Source organism: Mobula hypostoma, chromosome 10 (assembly GCF_963921235.1).
Source record: "Mobula hypostoma chromosome 10, sMobHyp1.1, whole genome shotgun sequence".
Lineage (NCBI taxonomy): Eukaryota > Metazoa > Chordata > Chondrichthyes > Myliobatiformes > Myliobatidae > Mobula > Mobula hypostoma.
In genome coordinates, this window is record NC_086106.1 from 53,109,012 (window position 1) to 53,131,958 (window position 22,947).

At 38.2% G+C, this 22,947-nt stretch overlaps 1 protein-coding gene across 9 annotated transcripts in view; it reads left to right on the plus strand.

Annotated features, from left to right (window-relative positions):
• Positions 1–22,947, plus strand: part of klhl13 (kelch-like family member 13) — a 231,730-nt gene that overhangs the window by 200,814 nt on the left and 7,969 nt on the right. For all 9 annotated transcript variants that reach the window (XM_063060495.1, XM_063060496.1, XM_063060497.1 and 6 more), the window contains 4 exons: positions 474–606; positions 3,148–3,344; positions 4,205–5,000; positions 17,761–17,874. In XM_063060495.1, coding sequence (XP_062916565.1) covers positions 474–606; positions 3,148–3,344; positions 4,205–5,000; positions 17,761–17,874 — 1,240 coding nt within the window. The remainder of the gene's footprint in view (positions 1–473; positions 607–3,147; positions 3,345–4,204; positions 5,001–17,760; positions 17,875–22,947) is intronic.

Here is a 22,947-nt window from a genome sequence, read left to right on the forward strand (position 1 = left end):
ATTTTAAGGGAGTCAAGGACCAGAGTGCAAAGATGTCCCTTTAGAACAGAGATGAGGAATCTCTTTGGCCAGAAGGTGGTGAATGTATGGAATTTTTTGGCATGGACACCTTTGGAGGCGAAGTCATTGAGTCTATTTAAAATAGAGATTGATAGTTTCTTGATTAGACAGGCTGTCAAAGGTTATGTGGAGAAGGCAGGAGAATGAGGTTGAGAGGGATAATAAATCAACCATGCTGAAATGGCGGAGCAGACTCTATTGGTGAGTGGCCTAATTCTGCTCTTATGTTATGACCTTATGGTCTGGAAGTTGAACTTGAAACTTTCCTGTTTTGAAACTGTTGGGGGATGCCATTTAAGCTAAACTGACAGCTTTTTCCTGGCATTTTCAGTTAGTAACGAAGGGACCAAGATTTTTTAAAATTCATTGCTTGAAACTTGTAATCTGATTTTTGAAATATCTGTATTTTGTAGGGATTTGACCAACTCCGAATTGAAGGTTTACTCTGCGATGTTACCTTGGTGCCAGGGGACGGTGATGAAGTATTTCCAGTCCATAGAGCAATGATGGCCTCCGCCAGTGACTATTTTAAGGCAATGTTCACAGGTAAACCACAGAAACATCATGTTGTTTGTGAAATGTAAGTTTATTATAAAATCATTCAATAACTACACAAGTGCTCAGAGCACCCTCCTGAAAATATTGAAATTCTTCACACTTGTATTTGCCTTCACATTTTTTTCAAAGAACTGTAATGACCTAGTTGCAATGCATATACAGTAAGCACTTTGTGTTTAACACACTAATACCTTTAGGATTCATAAACCACTAAGATTGCTTTGGAGTCAGCAGGAATTAAAAATTGATTTCTAAAAAACTGTAAATAAATTTGCAAAGAACATGGAGACACAAGAGACTACAGAGGAGGATCTTGACTGAAATAATTGACCATTCCTCTGCTCCATGGATTCTGCTTGACCCACTGAGTTCCTCCAGCAGTTTGTTTCTTGCAAGAATTTTACTTGGATGTCAAAAAAAAGTTTAGAAAGCGTTCTTAAACTTTTGCTTGTTGCAAAAACATTGAAGATTGGGAAGGGTGTTAACTATTGACAGCATTGAAGAGTATGTTTGCATGTCCACTTACTTTCTGTAGTTCATCTTTGAATCTGTGCCCACGTCTCAGCTTCCTGTACTTGTCCCATCAATTCCCAGTCTCTCCTCATTGTTTCTATCCAATCACCTTCAAAATCCAGTGTAAAGATATGGTTTGACTTCTGTCAGAACTTAACTCCAGAGCTACTGAAGAAATCTGTTTGTATTTGTATTAATCAATCTGCACAGCAACTGGGTTGATGCATTTGAAGATTACAGACCATTAGTTGTTCATGATTTTATTCACAAGTTTATTATTTCATTATTTCATGCAGTTAAAGAGGGCTAATCACTCATTTCTGTCTTACTAGAAATGTCTTTAAATCTTTTTATTGAATACAAAAAGGTAAACCATATAAACATTAATACAATGTTAAAATATAATAGAATTCCAGAAGGTATCAATACCAAAAAAAATACTACAAACAATGTAATTTAAACATAAAAAACCAAGATAACATAATAGTATACTAAATTTTATATATATATCAATGGAAAAAAAAAGAAAAAAAAAAACCCCCAAAAAAAACCCACCGTGCAACTAACTAAAAGCAAAGCAAAGCAATGGGCTAACTTGAAACCAAACAGAGTTAAACTTAAAATCACGTCCTCAATCCCGACCTCCTTTAAAAACAGTGAAAAAAGACAAGAAGGGTATGTATTACATTAAATGAAAGTATCGAATAAAAGGTCCCCAAATCTGTTCAAATTTAAATGAAGAATCATAAAGGTTGCTTCTAATTTTCTCCAGATTCAAACATAAAATCGTCTGAGAGAACCAAAAAAAGGTAGTTGGAGCATTAAGCTCTTTCCAATGTTGTAAAATACACCTTTTCGCCATTAAAGTAAGAAATGCGATCATTCTACGGGCTGAAGGGGAAAGATTACTAGAAATTTTAGGAAGTCCAAAGATAGCCGTAATAGGGTGAGGAGAGATATCTATATTTAATACCTTAGAAATAATATTAAAAATATCTCTCCAAAAAGTTTCCAAAGTAGGACAAGACCAAAACATATGAGTTAAAGAGGCTATCTGCCCCGAACATCTATCACAAAAAGGATTAATATGCGAGTAAAAACGCGCTAACTTATCTTTGGACATATGTGCTCTATGAACCACTTTAAATTGAATTAGGGAATGTTTAGCACAAATAGAGGAAGTATTAACTAATTGTAAAATCTGCCCCCAATCATCCACAGAAATGGTGAGCCCCAATTCCTGTTCCCAATCTACCATAATCTTATCAAATGGAGCTTTCCTAATAGAAAGCTTAAGTGGAGCATGATCCGAAATGGTTATAGAATCATAATCACATTTAATCACTGAAGGAATAAGACGAGAATCAATAAAAAAAAATCAATTCTTGAATAGGAATGATGAACATGTGAAAAGAAGGAAAAATCTTTTTCCTGAGGATGCAGAAAACGCCAAATGTCCGTCGACCCAGAATCAGAAAGGAAAAAGTTAATCAAAGTTGCAGATTTATTAGGTAAGGTCCGTAAAGGAGCCGAACGGTCCAAAGCTGGAGACAAACAGGTATTAAGATCTCCGCCCCAGATCAATGAAAACTCGTTCAAATTCGGAAACTGATTAAACAATGATTTATAAAATTCCGGACAATCCATATTAGGAGCATAAACATTAACCAAAACTACTTTTTTATTAAATAGTAAACCACTAACCAATAAAAATCTACCATTCGGATCAGAAATAATATCCTGTTGTATAAAAGTAACTGAGGAATCTATAAAAATAGAGACGCCTCGAATCTTAGCATTGGAGTTCGAATGAAATTGTTGCCCCTTCCAGAATTTAAAAAAACGTAGTCTGTCCCCCCTCCGTACATGGGTCTCTTGTAAAAATAAAATTTGTGCTTTAAGTCTCCGGAACACTTTAAAAACTTTTTTCTTTTAATAGGATGTAGAAATGTCTACTTGTTATGTTTGTACTTCAAGTAATTACCAACCTGAGGTTCATTTGTTTATTTTGGTCAGGTGGAATGAAAGAGCAGGACTTGATGTGCATTAAACTTCATGGAGTAAATCAGATAGGGCTCAAGAAAATCATTGATTTTATTTATACTGCAAAACTCTCCCTGAACATGGACAACCTCCAAGATACTTTGGAAGCAGCTAGCTTTCTGCAGATTTTGCCTGTCTTGGATTTCTGTAAAGTATTCCTTATATCAGGGGTAAGTTTGTGCTTGATTTTTTTCCATTGTTAAAGCATTCGGTTTGCATTTTCTTAATACATTTAATGTTTGTTACCAGATTGATTTTGAAGCTAATTCCTGCGGTTATTTTATGACTTTTGTCAGTTTTCTGTGGCAGATTTCAAGTGGTGGTTGTGTATCATTTCTGTAAAATAAAAATGGTCATCAGTTTCTGTTTTGTATTTATTACATTCATCTTGTTTTATTTATGCTTTTTTAACAATATCTAATTTTATCTGTTCAGTATACTGAACAATGCCTCAGATTTCAATCTGATCTCTGGAGATTGTCTGGTGTCCAAAGCTAGTTATTTCAAATACTATTTCTAGAAATTAGTTAGCTTTTATCTGTTAAGATCTTGGTTCTGAAAACTTCTTCCAAATGGAACTGCTTCCAAATTGATGTCTGATAGTTTTACCTTATTCACTCGAGCTGCAGCACATAGCTCTCAATATGTTAAAAATTAGCAATCTCAGTCACTCATCGGCTCCTTTATTCTTAAAAATATTTCCTTCATGTACATGATACTCTACTGAAGTAAAGTGTGTTGCATGTGTTGTTCAGTAAGATTCTAGTGGACAGCTTCAAGAAAAAATAAGAACTCTCTCTCTTAGTCCTTAAGAAAATTGTTAAGTATTTTCACTGATTGAAACTGAACTGCATTGATGCACAAAAGCATATATCTACTTTATTCTCGGGAAAACTGATGGTTGAAATGGAAGAGTATTCTTTCCTCAATACAACTCTTTTTCAATTCGATAAGAATTTTTATGAAAGTACTCAAAAACTAAACTGTAAATCAGAGAAATAAGTAATATACTTGACTTTTTCCCCCCCAGGTATCACTTGAAAATTGTGTAGAAGTTGGAAGAATCGCCAATACCTATAACTTGACAGAAGTAGATAAATATGTAAATAACTTCATTTTGAAGAATTTCCCAGCACTGCTGAGTACTGGTGAATTTATGAAACTTCCATTTGAGCGACTTGCCTTTGTGCTTTCAAGCAACAGCCTCAAAAATTGCACTGAACTTGAACTTTTCAAGTCTGCCTGCCGTTGGTTGAGATATGAGGACACACGGATGGATTTTGCCTCAAAGATAATGAAGAATGTTAGGTTTCCGCTAATGTCACCACAGGAGTTAATTAATCATGTTCAAACAGTGGATTTCATGAGAACAGACAACATTTGTGTCAATCTATTATTGGAAGCCAGTAACTATCAGATGATGCCATACATGCAACCTGTTATGCAGTCTGAGAGAACCTGTATCCGTTCAGATAACACACACTTAGTAACCTTGGGTGGAGTACTGAGACAACAGCTGGTTGTGAGCAAAGAGCTAAGATTGTATGATGAAAAGGCCCATGAATGGAAATCATTAGCTCCTATGGATGCACCAAGATACCAGCATGGCATTGCAGTGATCGGAAACTTCCTTTACGTTGTAGGTGGGCAGAGCAATTATGATACAAAAGGAAAGACCGCAGTTGACACTGTTTTCAGATATGACCCTCGGTACAACAAATGGATGCAAGTAGCATCTTTAAATGAAAAGCGTACTTTCTTCCACCTAAGTGCTCTGAAAGGACACCTTTACGCAGTCGGTGGTAGAAATGCAGCTGGAGAATTGGGTAAGTATTTTTTCCTCCTTGGGATTTTTAAAATTTTCCCTCATGGGTGCCATGACAGCGTCGTGGCTAGTGCAATACTATTACAGTTTAGGGCGTTTGAGTTCAGAGTTCAGTTCCGGCACCGTCTGTAAGGAGTCTCTGTACGTTCTCCCTTTGGAAAGCGTGGGTTTTCCCTGGGTGCTCCCGTCTCCTTCCACAGTTCAAAGATGTACCGGGTAGGTTAAATGGTCATTGTAAATTGTCCCGTGATTAAGTTAAGGTTAGACTGTTGTCAGAGCTTTCTAGGGAAGCATGGCTCGAAGGCCACACTGTATTGCTAAATAAATAAAATCAATGGATACCAATTACTTTATGAAGAAATTTCCTTTCATACGAGATTGTTCTATTGAAGCAGAAGAGACGGTCACTGAAATCTCCACAGCACATAAAGGTTTATTGTTTCATTATAAGGAGCTTCTATTCCTAATCTAACTTTAAACTATTAAATTGATCCATAATTGTAAAAAAACTATAAATTACATTAAGAAATATATTTTATAAAAGAGCAAAAAAGAAAGAAAAAAATATTGATGTAGTGTACATAGATTCATTGTCTATTCAGAAATCTGATGGCGGAAGGGAAGAAGCTGTTCCTAAAATGTTGCATGTGCGCCTTCGAGCTCCTGTACCTCCTCCCTAATGATAACAATGAGAAGAGGGCATATCCTGGGTGATGGGCATCCTTAATGATGGATGCAGTCTTTTTTCAGGCATTGCCTTTTCAAGATGTTCTTGATGCTGGGGAGGCTAATGCTTGTGATGGAACTGGCTGAGTTCATCGCTTTCTGCAGCTTTTGTTGGTCATGTGCAGCGGCCCCTTCATACCAGATGCAACCAGTTAGAATGCTTTCCATGATACATGTGTGAGTGTCATACCAAGTCTCCTTAAACACGTAATAAAATATAGCCACAGTTGTGTTTTCTTTGTAATTGTATCAATATATTGGGCCCAGATTAGATCTTCAGAGATGTTGCCACCCAGGAACTTGAAAATATGTATCCTTTCCACTGCTGTTCTCTCAGTGATGTAGTGTACATAGGTTCATTGTCCAATCAGAAATCTGATGGTGGAAGGGAAGATGTGTGTTCTCTCGATTTCCCCTTCCTGACGTCCACAATCATTTTATTGGTCCTACTGATGTTGAGTACAAGGTTGTTGCAACTCCACTGAACCAGCTGATCTATCACATTCTTGTATGCTTCCTCATCACCATCTAAAATTCTGCCAACAATAGTTGTGTTATTGGCAAATTTATAGATGGCATCTTAGCTACACAGTCAAGGGTGTAGAAAGAGTAGAGCAATGTGCTAAGAACACATTCTTGAGGTGCACCAGTGTTGATTGTCAGTGAGGAGGCGATGCTAGTTCTGATCTGCACTTTGTGGTTTTCCAGTGAGGAAGTCAAGGATCCAGTTGTAGAGAGAGGTACAGAGGCCCAGGTTTTAGAACTTGTTGATTAGTACTAAGGGTATGATGGTTTTGAAGGCTGAGCTATAACCAATGAACAGAAGTATGACGTAGGTATTAATATTGTCCTGGTGATCCAAGGCTGAGGAGAGCCAGAGAGATTGCATCTGCTGTAGACCTAATGTGGTGATAGGCAAATAGCAGTGGGTAAAGGTCCTTGCTTAGACAGGAGTTGATTCTGGCCATGACCAACCTCTCAAAGCACTTTATCACAGTAGCTGTGAGGGCAACTGGGTGGATCGTCATTGGGGCGGTCCACCCAGCTCTTCTTGAACACTGGTAAGATTTTGACATTTTGAAGCAGGTGGGAAATTCTGATTGCAGCAATGAGAGATTGAAGATGTTCTTGCCCAGTCCCACCAATCAGTTGGTGCAGGTTCTCAGTGCCCTATCAGGTACACCATCAGGGGCTGACTCCTTGCGATGGTTCACCCTCTTGAATTATGTTCTTACATCGGCCTCTAAGGTAGAGATCAGAGGCATAAGATGCTACAGGGATTCACCCAGGTGTAATTTTAGAGAGTCATAGAGAAGTACAACACGGGAACAGGGCCCATCTAGTCCATGCCAAAGACTTTAAACTGCCTACTCCCATAGCCCTCCATACCCCTATTATCCATGTACCTATCCAAATTTCTCTTGAATGTTGAAATTGAGTTTGCATGGCAGCTTATTCCACACTCTTGTGACCCTCTTAGTGAAGAAGTTTCCCCTCATGTTCTCCTTATGTGAGATGTGAAGTTTTTCTCACATTTCACTCTTAAGACATGACCTCTGGTTGTGGTCCCACCCAATTTCTGTGGAAAAAAGCCAGACAGCATCCATAGGAAGAAGCACAGTTGATGTTTCGGTCTGAGACCCTGAAACGTCGACTGTGCTTCTTCCTATGGATGCTGTCTAGTCTGCTGCGTTTCACCGGCATTTTGTGTGTGATGCTTGAACTTCCAGCATCTGCAGATTTCCTCATGTTTGCATTCTGTGGAAAAAGCCTGGTTGTATTTACCCTATCTGTGCCCCTCATAACTTTGTTTACCTTTGTCAAATCTCTTCTCAATCTGCGTTCTAAAGAATGCAGTCCTAACCTTTCCTCGTAACTCAGGTCCTCCAGGCTCAGCAACCTCCTTGTAAATTTTCTCAGCACTCTTTCAACCTTGTTTACATCTTTCCTATAGGTAGGTGACCAAAATTGCGCAAATACTCCAGATTAGCCCTCACCAATGCCTTATACAACTTCAACATAACTTTCCATCTTCTGTACTCGATATTGATTTACGAAACCCAATGCGCCAAAAGCTTTCTTTACATCCTATCTAACTGTGATGCCACTATCAGCGAATTATGTACCTGTATTCCCAGGTCCCTTTGTTTTACCACACTCCTCAGTGTCCTACCGTTCACTGTGTAAGACCTACCCTGGTTTGTCGTACTGAAGTGCAAAACCTTGCACTTGTCTGTAATGAATTCCGTCTGTCATTTTTCAGCCCATTTTTCCAGCAGATGCAGATCCCTCTGCAAGTCATGATGGCCTTCCTCACTGTCCACTACATCCCCAATCTTGGCGTCATCTGCAAATCTGCTGATGCAATTAACCACATTATCATCCAGATCATTGATATAGATGACAAACAATAAAGGACCCAGCACCGATCCCTGAGGCACACCACTAATCAGAGAAGCAGTCCCCTACAACCACTCTCTGGCTTCTGCTGCAAAACCATTGTCTAGTCCAATTTACTACCTCATCTTGAATGCTAAATGACTGAAACTTCTTGACCAGCCTCCCTTGCGGGACCTTGTCAAATGCCTTGTCCATGTAGACACCATCCACAGCCTTGTCTTCATCCACTTTCCTGGTAACTTCCTCGAAAAACTCTACTATCATATTGGTTAGGCATGACCTACTACGCATGAAGCCATGCTGATTATCCTTAATCAGTCCACGTCTATCCAAATACTTATATATCCAGTCCCTTAGAATACCTTCCAATAACTTTCCCACAACTGATGTTAGACTCACCGGCCTACAATTTCTTGATTTCTGTTTAGAGCCATTTTTAAACAGTGGAACAACATTTGGCTATCCTCCAATCCTCTGTTACCTCTTCTGACGTTAAAGATGTTTTAAAAATCTCTGCTTGGGCCCCGGCAATTTCTGCACCTGTTTCCCGTAGGGTCCAAGGGACACCTTGTTATGCCCTGATATGCCCCAGGGTAGCAAATACCTCCTCATCGGTAATCTGTACAGGGTCCATGAAGTTGATGCCACTTCTATAGACTCTGTATCTGTCTCCCAAGTAAATACAGATGCAAAGGATGCATTTAAGATCTCCCCAATCTGTTTTGGCTCCACACATGGATTACCATTCTGGTCATCCGGGGACCCATTTTGTCCCTAGTAATCCTTTTGCTGTTAACATACCTTTAGAATTTCTTAGGATTCTCCTTCACCTTGTCTCATAGAGCAACTTCATGCCCTCTTTTAGCCTTCCTGATTTCTTTCTTAAGTGATTTCTTGTATTTCTTATACTCCATAAGCACCTCATTAGCTCTAACTTGTCTGTGCCTGTTATGCATCTCCTTTTTTCTCTTAACCAGGGCCTCAATATCTCTTGAAAACCAAGGTTCCCTCCACTTGTTACCTTTACCTTTTATTCTGACGGACAAATAGAAGCTTTGTACTCTCATTCATTGTAGTCTTCATTCATTGCAGTCCTCACAATTGGCGTGGTTCATTGAACATAGAACACTTCAACACAAGAACAGGTTCTTCATCTCATGATGTTGTAACTAACTAATTAATGACACCTCATTACTTCTACAGGTATATGATTTTTACTCCTCTGTTCTCTGAACTACTCCAGCTGAGGTTTGACCTGTGTTTTACAAAGTTGGAGCATAACTTCTGTATTCAATGTCATAACTAATGAAGGCCCTTATCCCATATACTTTTCTATCCACCTGTGTTGACACCTTCAGGGATCCACAGATATGAATCCTAGGTCCTTGTGTTCTTCAATATTTCCTAAAGCCCCAACATTCATGGAATATGCTCTATTCAATTGATGCTCCCAAGACACACCACTTCACACTTGTCTGAATTAAACCCCATCTGGCATTTTATGGCCCATTTCACCAGCATATTGATATCTTTCTGCAACTTTTAGACCACCTTCCACACTTCAAAAATTCTACCAATCTTTGTGTCATCCACGAACACCCACATACAAATTCAGCTTATTCACGTACATTGCAAACATTAAGGATCCCAGCATTGATCCTTATGGTATACCACTAGTTACTGGTGTCCAGTAATAAAAGCAGCTCTGTCCTATCACCCACTGTCTCCACGCCGAAGACAATTTTGCATCCAGTGTGCCAACTTGCCTTAGATCCCAAAGGCCCTAACTTTTTGAAGCATGTGGGACCCTGTTCTCTGATAGCTGGAGGATTGAGAGGTGTGGTCTTTGGTGATTTTTAGAGTGTAGTTCATGTTGCAGATCAGTGAATCTTTATTTTGGGATGCAAAAATTGGTGCCTGATTTCTAGTGTCACTAAATGGCCTAAATTGAAGGAATCAGAGGAATCTTTCTTATGGGGGTTGCACATAATTAAAGTAATTGAAAGAAAGATTGCAGAAATGGCGTATTTGTAATTAAGACATAATGTAGACAGCACAGAACCCATTACCTAAAGTTAACCGTAAGCTTACTAAAATCTTGGGATGCTTATGGTATTGATGTGCATGATTTCTGCTAATGCACAGAGGTGCATGGAACATTGCAAATATCTGCCAAATGTAGAGCATTGGTGAACAAAGGAATTTGATGAAGTAAGGTTGAGAATCTATTTTGGATATTTTTGAAAGGTTTCAAATAATAGAGAACGCTGAATACAACAATAAGATTATTTAGGTGTAATTCAACCAGATATGTATCTGAAAAAGGAAGGAAGCAGAAATGCATGTTTTTTTTGTATGGATGCCTACAGTTTGTATACTTCATGGGAATTTCAGGATGCTTTATGAATCCTAAGGAACCATGTATACAGGGTATACCTACACTTGATCAGGATTTGTGAGCTTGAATGGCAGCTAGAGTCATTACCTGCCACTGAGAAGCGAAGCTCTTCTCTGGATCTTATTCCAGGAATTCCCACTCAAAACTGATGGCATTGGAAGCTTTTGGAGTTGATAAGCCCTGGATCTGATATCCAGAGCATGGTGCTACAGAGTAAATGACTGCACAGGGAAAATACAGCTTAGAAATATAGTAGCTACTGTGCCTTGAAAAAATATTCAGCTGCAAATATTTTCACATCTTACTGTTACTAAATTTTAAAATATATTGTAGTAGGATTTTTGAGCTCATCTACAGAATGTGCATGATGTCAAATCAAAAAAAATTCCAAAACCTGTCAACAATTTACTAAAAATTAAAAGCCAAAATTGTGAGGCTGAAAAGATATTCATCCCCTTTGTAATTACTGTGCTCAGTTATCTCAGGTGCAATAGTGTATATTACCTTACCAACTCAACCAATATGTTGATGTAGAAAATTGGAGGATCGCCTGTTTTCAATTAATTCGTAAGACTAAATACCCCAAACCAAAATGAAAAGAGCACTCATGTCCAGTTGGGGAAATGATAATGGAAAAGCACAGTTCTGGGGAAGAATACAAGACCATCTCAGAGACACTGAACATACCTCAGAATTCAATGCAGTCCCGTGTAAAAAAGGTAGAAAAAGGTATAAAATCACAGCCTTACTGCCTAGAACAGGCCGCCCTTCTAAACTTAGTCGCCAGAGGAGAATGGCACTTGTAAGACAAACTACTGTGTCACCAACATTAACTCTAAATAAGCTGCAGAAGTCAGTGGCTGCAACTGGAGGTGAAGTTAATGGCTCCACAATCTCTAAGCCCTTGCACAAAAAGGGTATTTATGGAAGAGTGGCAAGGAAAAAGCCCTGGATCAAAAAAGGCATATCCTTTGTGAAGCATCTTTTAGAAGATGCTGTAAAGATGGAGAAGAAGGTCTTGTGGTCAGATGAAACTGAAGTAGAACCTTTTGGCCTTAACACTAGCGATACATGTGGCATATATCTAATACTCCATATCAACGAGGTAACACTTTCTCTCATGTAAAGTGGGGTGGAGATAGCAAAATGCTATGGGGATGCTTGTCAGCAGCAGGGACTGGAAGTCTGCTCAGGATTGATGGGAAGATGTATGCTGCTAAGTACAGAAATCTTGGATAAAGACCTAAAAGCCTCTGCCAGAAAGCTTAAGCTGGCGAGGAAGTTCGTCTTTCAGCATGACAACGACCCAAAGCACTCCATTGGGTTCAAATGGGAAGAAAAATTATGTCCTTGAGTGGCCCAGTCAGGATCCTAACCTTAACCCAATTGAACATCTCTGGTAAGACCTCAAGATTGCTGTCTGCTGTCACTCCCCAACTAATCTGGCACAGCTTGAGCAATTTTGTAAGGAGGAATGGGAAAATCTTGCTGCATCACATTGTGCAAAGCTTAATAGAGACTTATCAAGAAAGCCTGTTGGCTGTAATAGTTGCGAGAGGTTGTTCAACTAAATACTGAGCAAAGGGGATGAATACTTTTGAATTGACATTTCATTTTTGAAATTTTGGTTTTCATGCTTTACAATTTTCCCTATTTTTTGCATTCTACTGTTTTTTTAAAAAAAAGGGAGCATGTGATTCACAAATAAAAAATCTTAGTTAAATTGCACAAAATCCCTGGTTGTAATACTCATTTATGTGAACAAAGGGTTGGGGGCTGAATAGTTTTACATGGCACAGCATAGGGGATTCAGTCAGAATCCCATTTCTCCTAGCAGCAAGAGTCTTGCAATGCTTCTTGGTTGCTAAAGGAAAGGAAATTGTTAAGAAGGAGAATATTCTGTGGAAGGGAAGGAACATATATAGGTACCAATTACAGTCCAACAGTCCAACTCCTGCAATCCTGCTTTTGGGAGAAAGTGAAGAGGTTTAAGGATAGCATTTCAAAGATGATTATGTCTGGTGCTGTGTGCCAGCAAGAATAGAAATAGGAAGATCAAACATTATAATATGTTAAAGACAGTGCTGATGAGGGGTGATCAAATTAGCACATTGGGACCAATTCTTGCAGGAGATACCTATTCAGGTGGATGGGTAATTCCCTAACCAAGTAGGGACCAATGTCCAAAAAGGTAGGTTCACCTTAGTATGCTTGGAGTAAGTTCACTCTAAATTGACAGAGATCCTGAAACCAACACACAGCAAAAGAGCAATAGCATGCAAAATAGGAATGGGTATTACAGAATAGCGAAGAGATTATACAGCAGAAGGAGGTAATTCAATCTGGTGAGTCTATATGTAAGAACAATTAAACTAGGCCCATTCCCTTGTCCTTCCCCCAGAGCAAAATCTTCTTTTGAGATATTTATAACGTCAGGGCAGTACAACACAGATACAGACCCTTTACCCCAATGAATCCATACTAACCACAGTACTCACCCAGCTAGTTACAGTTTCTAGTATTTGGCCCATAGCTCTTCGACTGCTACCCCTTCACATACCTATCCAAATGCTTCTTTATAATACTATTGTAACTGCTTCATTCACTTTTTCTGGCAGCTCATTCAATATATGCTCATCACCCTCTATGTGAAAAAGTTGACCCTCAGGTACCTTTTAATTCCACCTTATCTATGCTTCTCATTATAAACATTTCCTTATAGCTCAGACACTGTAGTCCTTGCAACATCCTAGTAAGTCATTTCTGCACCTTTTCCAGTTTAATCACATCTTTCCTACAACAGGATGATCAAAACTGTACAATATTCAAAGTGCAGCCTCACCAATAACTTAGATGTTAGTAGTTTGGTTGTCACTACTGTCAGTCATGCAAGTTCCATGTAGAGACTCAGGAATGCCATCACACTGTAGAAGGATTCTTTATTGCTGTTTCTGTAACAGTTTTGTTTTTACCAGTCAGGGTTGTTAGCCCTGAGCTAAAGCCTCCAAACCTGGAGGACTGGTGGACCACTCAGTCTGGCCTCTATCCATTGACCTGTTTGGCATAGGTAACCCTACCAAACGCTAAAGCATAAAGCCCTGACACCAGCCAACATAGCTCTCTGGGTTATTGAGGCATGCAAGCTTCCTAACCCTACGAGACTGTTGCGGTCTTCTTGGAGGAATTTCATCTCTAGCCTCTGATAAAGTCCAAGGATGCACTTGATCAGGCTCTGGACATTTATACACCATCATCTACAAATACCTCCTCCTTGGTAGTATGAATTTCTTCCAAAACACCTCGACTGGTTTCTCTTATCTCTTGGTGCAGCCATGATTTTTTTCTTCAGTAAATACTGAGGAGAAATATTAAAGATCCCACCCATCTCCTGTGGCTCAAGACATAGACAGTCATGTTGAGTTCTAATGGGGACCTATTCTCTCCCTAGCCAACATTTTACTTTCCTTATAATTATTGAAACTCTTAACCATAGCTGCCAGGTCCATCTCATACAGATTAACTAGGCTTTACCACCCCTTTCATCTGGCATTGTCCTTCAGAGTTTCTGCTGTCCACCAAGTCACAATTGTTCTCTCCCCCTTTTTCATGACATATGTCAGTGTTATTAAACCAGATTCATATTCCCTATTCTCTGAAGTTTAAAATTATGCTTGATTTCCAGACTATATTAACTTTAAATATTAACTCAGGTACCCTCCCTGCAAGTGCTGCCTAAGGTGATGAGTATTTCCAACATTTTGTGTTTTCATTTCCAGTTTTCAGCATCAGCTATTTCTTTTTTTGCTTTTTAGAGAAATCTGGCCTGTCCTGAGCATAAAAAGATTCTTTCTAATCAATACTGTCCTACCTTTAACTACTTGAATTATGTATGTGGCTATAGAGTCCCTAAGAGTGTCAAACATTTTAAGTCTCTTAGAGAGGTCCATTTAGTTTGAACTGAAACCATTTAATCATTGAAGAAGTTTGGGGTGGGATGGGGTTACAGTAAAGATGGAACATAAACAGTATAGTACTAGACAGGATGTTTGGCCCATGATATGCCGATCTTGATACCAATTTATACTAAATTACCTTATCATCAATATTCCTACATTCTGTTCATATTCATTTGTCTATCAAATCCTGCTTCTTGTGTAATTTATCATTTTTATAAATTCACAAATGGAAAAATAGATCATAGTAGCTTGTTCCCTCTTTACCCCATATCTCTGCTACTGACTACACATCAGCCCCTATCACCATATTTTCCGTTCCTCCACCTACAGCACCAGTCCATCACCAACACACTCCTTGCATTAGATCCCCTTCTCATCCCTCCACTTGCCTTATTTGGTTCCATGCTCTACTTTCCTCTCCTGTCAGATTCCATCATTCAGATGCTTTATTGCCTTCACCTATTCCCATATTTGTCATATTTCCACCCTTCCCTCCTCCATCTGCCAATTATCCCTCCTTAACTGGGTCCAGTTATTGCTTGCCAGTTCTTGTTCCTCTCCTTCCCTTCACCTCTTTATACTGGCTATCTCCCCTCTATCTTCCAGTCCAAATGCTGCCTGACCCACTGAGTTCCTCAAGCAGTTTGTTAGTTTGTTTCTTCAGGTTCCAGTATCTGCAGCCTCTTACGTCTCCAAAAACAGGTCATGTTGAATATCATCCCTTCCTTAAAATGAATTTTATAAATACACTATGTCTTATCATAGGAGACATATATTACAGAGCATTTGTCAAAGTAGTTATTAAAAATAAACTCATTAGATGGCACTTCACATAGACAAATGTGAAAGCTTATAAATTACTTTGCAAGTTTTTTTTATTCTCACTATTTTTCAGTTCTTGAGCATTTGAAGAGATTTCAATATTTATTGTTAGAATGGAAAGAAGGTAGACGGATGCCATAAATAACACTGACATTACAGGCAGAGACTTCATATAGTATGAAATTGAAAGACATTCAATATAGATAACCAGGGCATTGGGGAAATCTTTTCAGAACAAGCAGCAGATAACTAAATACATTTTAAAAAGAAAAAAAGACGAAGTATGCAAGGAAGCCAGAAAGGAAAGTAGAAAGAAATTTAAAAATAAACACTAAGAACTTTTGCTAGGATATAAAAAGGAAGATAGCAACTAAAGTGAACTTTTATACCTTGGAGAAAAGATGGGGCAATTGATGTGAAACGGCAAAAATTCTAAATTGTGTGATTTATCTTCTGTAGAAGACACAAAACATTTGATAGGTTATCAAGGGCCTATGGGAAGGTAGGAAATTGAAATGATTCTTTCTTAGCTCATGATGGAGATTTAGGTAAACTCATGGGACAAAAGGCTGAACATTTTTTTGAATCCACCAGCCTGTATCCAGGGTTTTAAAAGAAATATTGCAGAAATAAGAGGATGCATTGATTGTACTCTGGTAAAATGTCTCTCAAAAACTGCAAGTGTAACACCATCATTCCACGAATGTGGAAGCAAGGCACAAAACTGCAGGTCACTTAAACAGACAACTGTCATTTGGAAAATACTGGAATCCATTACTAAAAATGTAATATAGGATATCTAGAAAATCCAATCAAATAAAGCTTTATTGTTTTATAACAGAAATCATGCATGACAAAATTTGCTAGGGTTAACTGAGGACATAACAAGAAGGATGGCAGTTAAAGGGGAGCCAGTGAGTATGTGTATTTAGATTTCCAGGAATCAATTAATAATTGGTCACATGAGAAGTCAATGTGCAAGATAGAATTGTATGGGCTTAGGGATGATATGGTGATTTGGATAAGGAAATGACTAAGTAACAGAAAACATACTCAGTATAATTGGGTAATTTTCCATTGGCAATCATGAACTAGTGTGGTGCAACAGTAATCAGAGTGAGGCCTCCTTTATTTACAATTAACATTAACGTCTTGTATAAGGGGACTGAATGCAAACCTAGAAGAATTTGCTGATGGTACAAGAACAACTGGGTTGCCAACTTGTGAGAAAGGCATAGGGAGCCTGTTAAAGGATATAAATAGATTAAGTTAGTGGGCAAGTTGTCAGATGAAAAATTGTAATTTCCACTTGGGAAGAAAGAATTTGAAAAACATTTAAACAATGAGACCAAAAAAGTTGATGCACAGAAAGACTTAAAGAAATCCTGGTATATGAAACACAAAATAGTATGCTGGTAAAACAGGTGATTAGAAAGTAATGGAGTATCGGTATTTATTGGGGGGGGTAGGGGAAGTATGAATTATACACACAGGGAAGTTCTGATGCAGCTTGACAGGGTGCTGGGAAGACCTCATCTGGAGCAGTATATAAAGTTTTGATCTCCATACTGAAGAAAAAATATATATGCATAGTGGCTGTGCAAGATTGATTCCTGAAATGAAAGGTTTGTAGAATGAAGAAAGGTTAAGCAGGCTGGACCTACACTCATTGCTCACTCCTGACCTCCGGACTTACCTGTGTGGAATTTGCACATTCTCTCTGTAATCCTGTTGATCTCACCAGATACAGCAGTTTCCAAGCTATGTGCTAGTTGGTAGATTAATTGGTTACTTTAAATTGACCCAAACATGATTGGTTGAAGGAAAACCAGAATAAAATTGGTGGGCAAGTGAAAGAAAATAGGTTATAAGAAACTGAGTTGTGGAATTGAATGGGTGTGATTGTTTTGAGGGCTGCCATAGCCTTGATGGGCCAAATAGGTGCCTCCTATGTCATAAGAAAACGTGATTTACAGCTTTTGTAATTAGAATGTCATGCTGAAGATGAAGAGTCCTTCAAGTATTAAAGGAACATTACTAAGACAAATTTTTCACTGCTACAGTAGAGTACAAATTATTGTCTTTTTTAAAAATCTTCTACCTTATTACCATAATTTCAGAAGAAAATGCTAAGTGTTTGAAATGTGTTTTTTTTTAACAAAAACAGTGAAATAACCAACCATAGGTGTAAGTAGCCTGGAGAGCTATATACCACATGGGACACATGGGATATGAAAAGGATCTATAATGAATGAAATATGTAGTTATGAAAAGTAATAGCTATGTGTATTGTCGGTATTGACATTAACAGTTAGGTATTTCTCTATAATTATAAATTATTGTAAACTAAAATGCCTCCACAATCAATACTGATAATGGCACAACAATTTTCAATAAAACTTTACAATGATGAGCATTTTTGTAACATTTCATAACCATTTCTCATTTCTTTACAACAGCCACTGTGGAATGCTACAATCCAAGAACCAATGAATGGAATTATGTGGCCAAAATGAATGAACCTCATTATGGACATGCTGGGACTGTTTATGGCAGCTACATGTATATTTCAGGTAGTTAATAGCTCCAGTTACTATTTGGGAGACTTTTAGCAAACATAATTAATGAATCTTCAATGTTTCTTGACCTCCATAAATCAATATAGAATGTAGACTTCCAATATAATTTCACTCTGCTGTGTCACAAATTTGCATATTTGTACCACTTGCCTGGTTTTGAGAGCTCCCACCGATAGACCTCATTCTTTTTGAGTTTGTGTAAATATAGCCAATAGCTCAGTGAATGCAGCGAGATCCCAGAATAGAAAAGACAATTGTCACTGTGCTCCAAGTTACTGGAGTAAATCATGAATACCATATAACCACCTTGGCAATAGTAAGAGGATTGAAGGTGTGCTCTATCAGACCAAAACTCAGGCTTTGTCAAATACAGGTGTGCGCTGCTTAACGTCCATTTGGACAATGTCCGATTGCATTTACGTCCGTAGTCCCGATTGGAGAATGTGACGTAGCGGACGTAACCAATCTCGTGTATCACGCGTCTCTTGAGTGTAGCAGCGTTATCGCTCTGTTTAATTTTCTTTTGAAAATATTACCGTAAAGTGCATCAGGGCTTCCAAATACAGCAAAACCACTCCTAGTGATAGCAGCAGCAAGAGGCAAAGGAAAACTATTGATTTGGAAGTGAAACAAAAGGTTATTAAACAATATGAAGGTGGAAAACCAGTGAATGCTATTGCTCGGGATTTAGGCACGTCGCACTCGACAATCAAAACGATCCTGAAAAACAAAGAAAAAATTCTCAAAGCTGTTAAAGGATCGGCTTCACTGAAAACTACAAGGCTCACGAAAATGCGAGAGGAACCTATATCGGATATGGAGAATTTGCTAATGACATGGATTGAGGACCAAACACAAAAGAGAATCCCTCTCAGCATGTTGATGATCACTGCTAAGGCACAGAACTTGTTCGAAATGCTTGAAGAAAAAGCAGGACCAGACTACGATATCGATAAATTGTGTGTGATAAAGGCTAAGAAAGTGTTTACATAGAAGTTTAAAAAGTGGAAAAAAATTAAAGTTTAAAATGAAATAAAAAATTATAATGTGCAGTATACAGTTTTAGTGTAAGTTCTTGGCTATTTAGTCAATAAAGGTACACTACAGTACTCCATATAGGTTTGCTAAGTATACAATATGGTGTTCGCACAACGTCCAAATCACATAACGTCCAATTTCACAGAACATATCGTTGATGTTAAGCGACACATACCTGTAGTAGTGTATTTGTTTGAATAGATCTCCATTAATTAGTACAAAGGACTTAGATTTTTGTTGAAACAATAAAAAAAAATTATTATGCTCTCCTGACATGTTATCACAGGTTTGCACATTGCTATGTGGTGTGATATTGAAGTCAGTAGTCGTGCTGAGTTCATGAATATACTGTAAAATTTGTAATCTTCATGCTTTCTGTCCTACGTACCTGAGTCAGCTTTCATTTCAGATGTATTTGTCAGTAAGATCTACAACTTCATGATAGTCTGAATGTCTTTCATGCTGAATTTGATGCATGGAGTGATGTGCTGGTGAGGAAGGGCTCACAACCCTGAGGAGCAGGCAGTCAGTCTGGCCATAGCTGATGTGAGGCAGATCCTAGCCGGGATCAAACCAAGTAAACCTACAGGGCCTGATAACGTACCAATCGGGTGCTGAGGGACTGAGGGTCTAACAGACATCTTCAACATCTCTCTGGAACAGTCCCCTGTCCCCACAGGCTTCAAGGCAACCACCATCATCCATCACCACAGTAATCTGACTCAACGACTGCTGCCCAGTGGCACTGACCTCAACAATAATGAAGTGCTTTGATCACATTAGATCCCGTCTTTCTGTTACTTTGGACTATTAGGATCGGAAACAGCTTCTTCCCCCAGCCTGTGAAACTATTGAATTCTCTGCTTTGAGCGGCTGGTTATGAATTGCATTAAGTCCCATCTTGCTGATACATTAGATATTTTCCAGTTCGCTTTACAGTCAAATTGGTCCACTGATGATGCCATTGTTTCTGCACTCCACTCCAGCCTGTCCCACCCAGAAAATGGTGCTTCATGTGCCAGGATGCTGTTTATGGACTTTAGCTCGACTTCATCCCTCTAAAGCTGATTGGTATACTGCCCTTGGTGGGTCTCAACAGCTCTCTCTGTAACTGGATCCTGGACTTCTTGACAGAAAGACTACAGTTAGTCTGTGTTGGCAGAAACATCTTGAGTTCTCAAGCTCAATCACACTGAACACTGCTGCTCCCTGGGGCTGCATGCTTTCCCCACTGCTGTTCATGATGTTGACAGATGCTGCTGAATCCTGTTCAAACCAAATCATCTATTTCACTGATGACACAACTTGGTTGGCCCCATCAGGATTGACTTCAATGACACAAATCTACTGGGCCATGCCAGTGGGTTTCGGGATCACCTGATGAAGGAAGCCATTGAAATAAAATGAGAGTGTAAGAACTTTAACAAAGATGAAAGCCACACTCTAAGTAAGCACTAGAATATGATTTTAAACAAGGTGGGACAGCAAAAATCTGATTGGTTGAGTATTAACCAATTAGGAGGGACGGATAATGAGAGTTGTGTATATATACCACCAGGCTAGATGTGCCTAGGCATCATCCATGATGAAGATGCAGATTGGCATTGAAACCGTGGTTAAAATTGATACATGTACCCAGCTGGAAGCCCAAGAAGAGTTTATACGTCATATACACTGAGAAAGCACTAGATTCTTTTCGATAATATTACTTTACGTGTTATGTGTGTGAGTTATATGTACTGTGTGCACCGTGGTCTGGAAAAAATGTTTCATTTGATTGTATACATGTGTACAGTTGAATGACAAGAAACTGACTTGAACTTTAACTTATGACTTTATATGGTTATCAATGTTTGATTCTACATTCCTCTCCACCTGCACAGCTGCAGTGGCTGAAGTTTGCATCTAATCAAGATTCAAATAAACAATAAGTAAATGACTTGATATTCTGAGACTAAATATATTTAATTTTTGATATATTAAATCTGCCTTTCTTCAACGGTTACGAGTAACCTAAAATGTTGTCTGTTTCTCTCTGTGCAGATGCTGCCTGTCCGGAGTACTTACAGCATTTTCTGTTTTTATTTTTTCAACAAGAATGTGTAACTTTATATGTTAATGAATTTATCATCTCTTATCCAATATTTGGCTCTCATGAGCATTACTGGAACATTTTTTATATTCATGACAGCCATATTTCCTGCATTACAACAATCTTTACTTTAAAAGTACTTTTTTGACTTTGAAGTGATTTCAGATTACCTTTGCTTGTGAAAGATGTCATGTAAGTGCTGATGTCAGGCCACTATTTTTATGTTTTTGTTTCAATCCAATCATTTTATATCTATTAAGGAAGGGAAACTAAAGTATGAATATGGCCACTCAATTCATAAGGTGTGTTCTGTATTAAAGCATTTTCCTTTTTACGTCAACAATTCAAACCTTAAGTTCCTAAACAAATAATATTATTAAGTTTGTCGTTCCAGAAAACTGATCTGTCCATTTTAAGACACTGTAGCCACCACATTTGCCAGTTTCCTTTTTCTGCAAGAAAGTTAGCATACTAAACATTAGTTATTCACTATTTGAATTGATCTGAAATTTCTCTGTAGTGTTAGCACCTTTGCAATCTGATTTAGTTTATTCAAGATTTAAGTACATTTATTATCAAAGAATGTATAAATTATGCAACCTTGAGATTTGCTTGCTTTATTTATCAAAGTTTGGCAGCGTTGACCTTGGTCCTATTTGATGGAGCTTTATTGGTCTCATTTCAGGACAATGTCTTCTTCTTCCATGTGAGAAGTCAAGCACATTGATAATTCCTATGATTTCTGGGATTAAGGATGTGAATAGAACATTCAGCTTTCTTCTCTCTAACACAGGTTTAGATCGGACTGATGTCCAGCCTAGGATTTCAAATGTGTTTCCACAGTATATAGTTATCAAAATTTTTACCTGGCTCCCACTTACACCATCCATGGTTTGGCCCTTTTGAGCAGATGTGAAATCAACTTCAGGATTTTTGTTGGTAACTCATTTGATGGCTTTACATCCATCTTGGAGTTTTCCCAGACAACTGTGTGGACTTGTTTGTCTTTTTGATACCTTGATTTTTTTTTAAACACATTATTGCTTTTTACAGAAATGGGTAACCAATACTCTCTTATTTCAGCCTGTTTCAGCATTCAACTAAGCAATGGCCTTAAGGCGATGAATTAGTAGGAACAACATACCACTTAGATTTTTGACAACTCAGAACTTTATTAATCTATTTAAAAGCTAGCGATTATTCCCCAGTCTCTACCATCTTTTGAAAGAAAATGGTACAAATTTCTACTGACCTCTGTATTTAGAAGTACTTCCTGATTTCATTATCAATTGTTAGGAATTTGCAGCAATCCATGAATAAGGAAGGAAGGTCAAGTTTAAGAAATGTGAGGATACAATCTGTAAAATAATGAAGGGGCAGGAATATATTTGATACACTACATGTTAACAATAATTGCATTAGGTAACGGAACATGAGATTAAAATTATGCAATATTGTTATATCTGAGCAGAGGATTGGTTAGCAACAAATCAAAGCTAGTGATAATCAGGACATTAACTGTCTTCCCATTTGTAACGAACTAGTCAGCTGACTTGGGGAATGTGTACAGCAGCCTCAGTTGTTTGCAGTCTACATTAATAACTGGGATGAAGAGGTAAGTGTAAACAGTTTGATGACACAAAGATAAGTGGAAAATAATCAGTTGTGAGGGTTTGTAAAGTTCCCAGAACGATGCAACAGCTTCATCAGTGGCTGAAACATTGGAAATGAGTGTACTGAGGGGAAATGCAAGGTTAATCACTTTGATAAGTATTTTTAAAAAACAGTTAGGTTATTACATGCTGGAGTTCAGAGACATCTGCATGTTCTTATAAAAGCAAAATGTTTATGGTAAGGGTACAGCAAACAATTAAGGTAAATAGAATGCTAATCTGTCATTTCAAGGAGGCTGCAATGCAGGACCAGGAAGTCTGGCC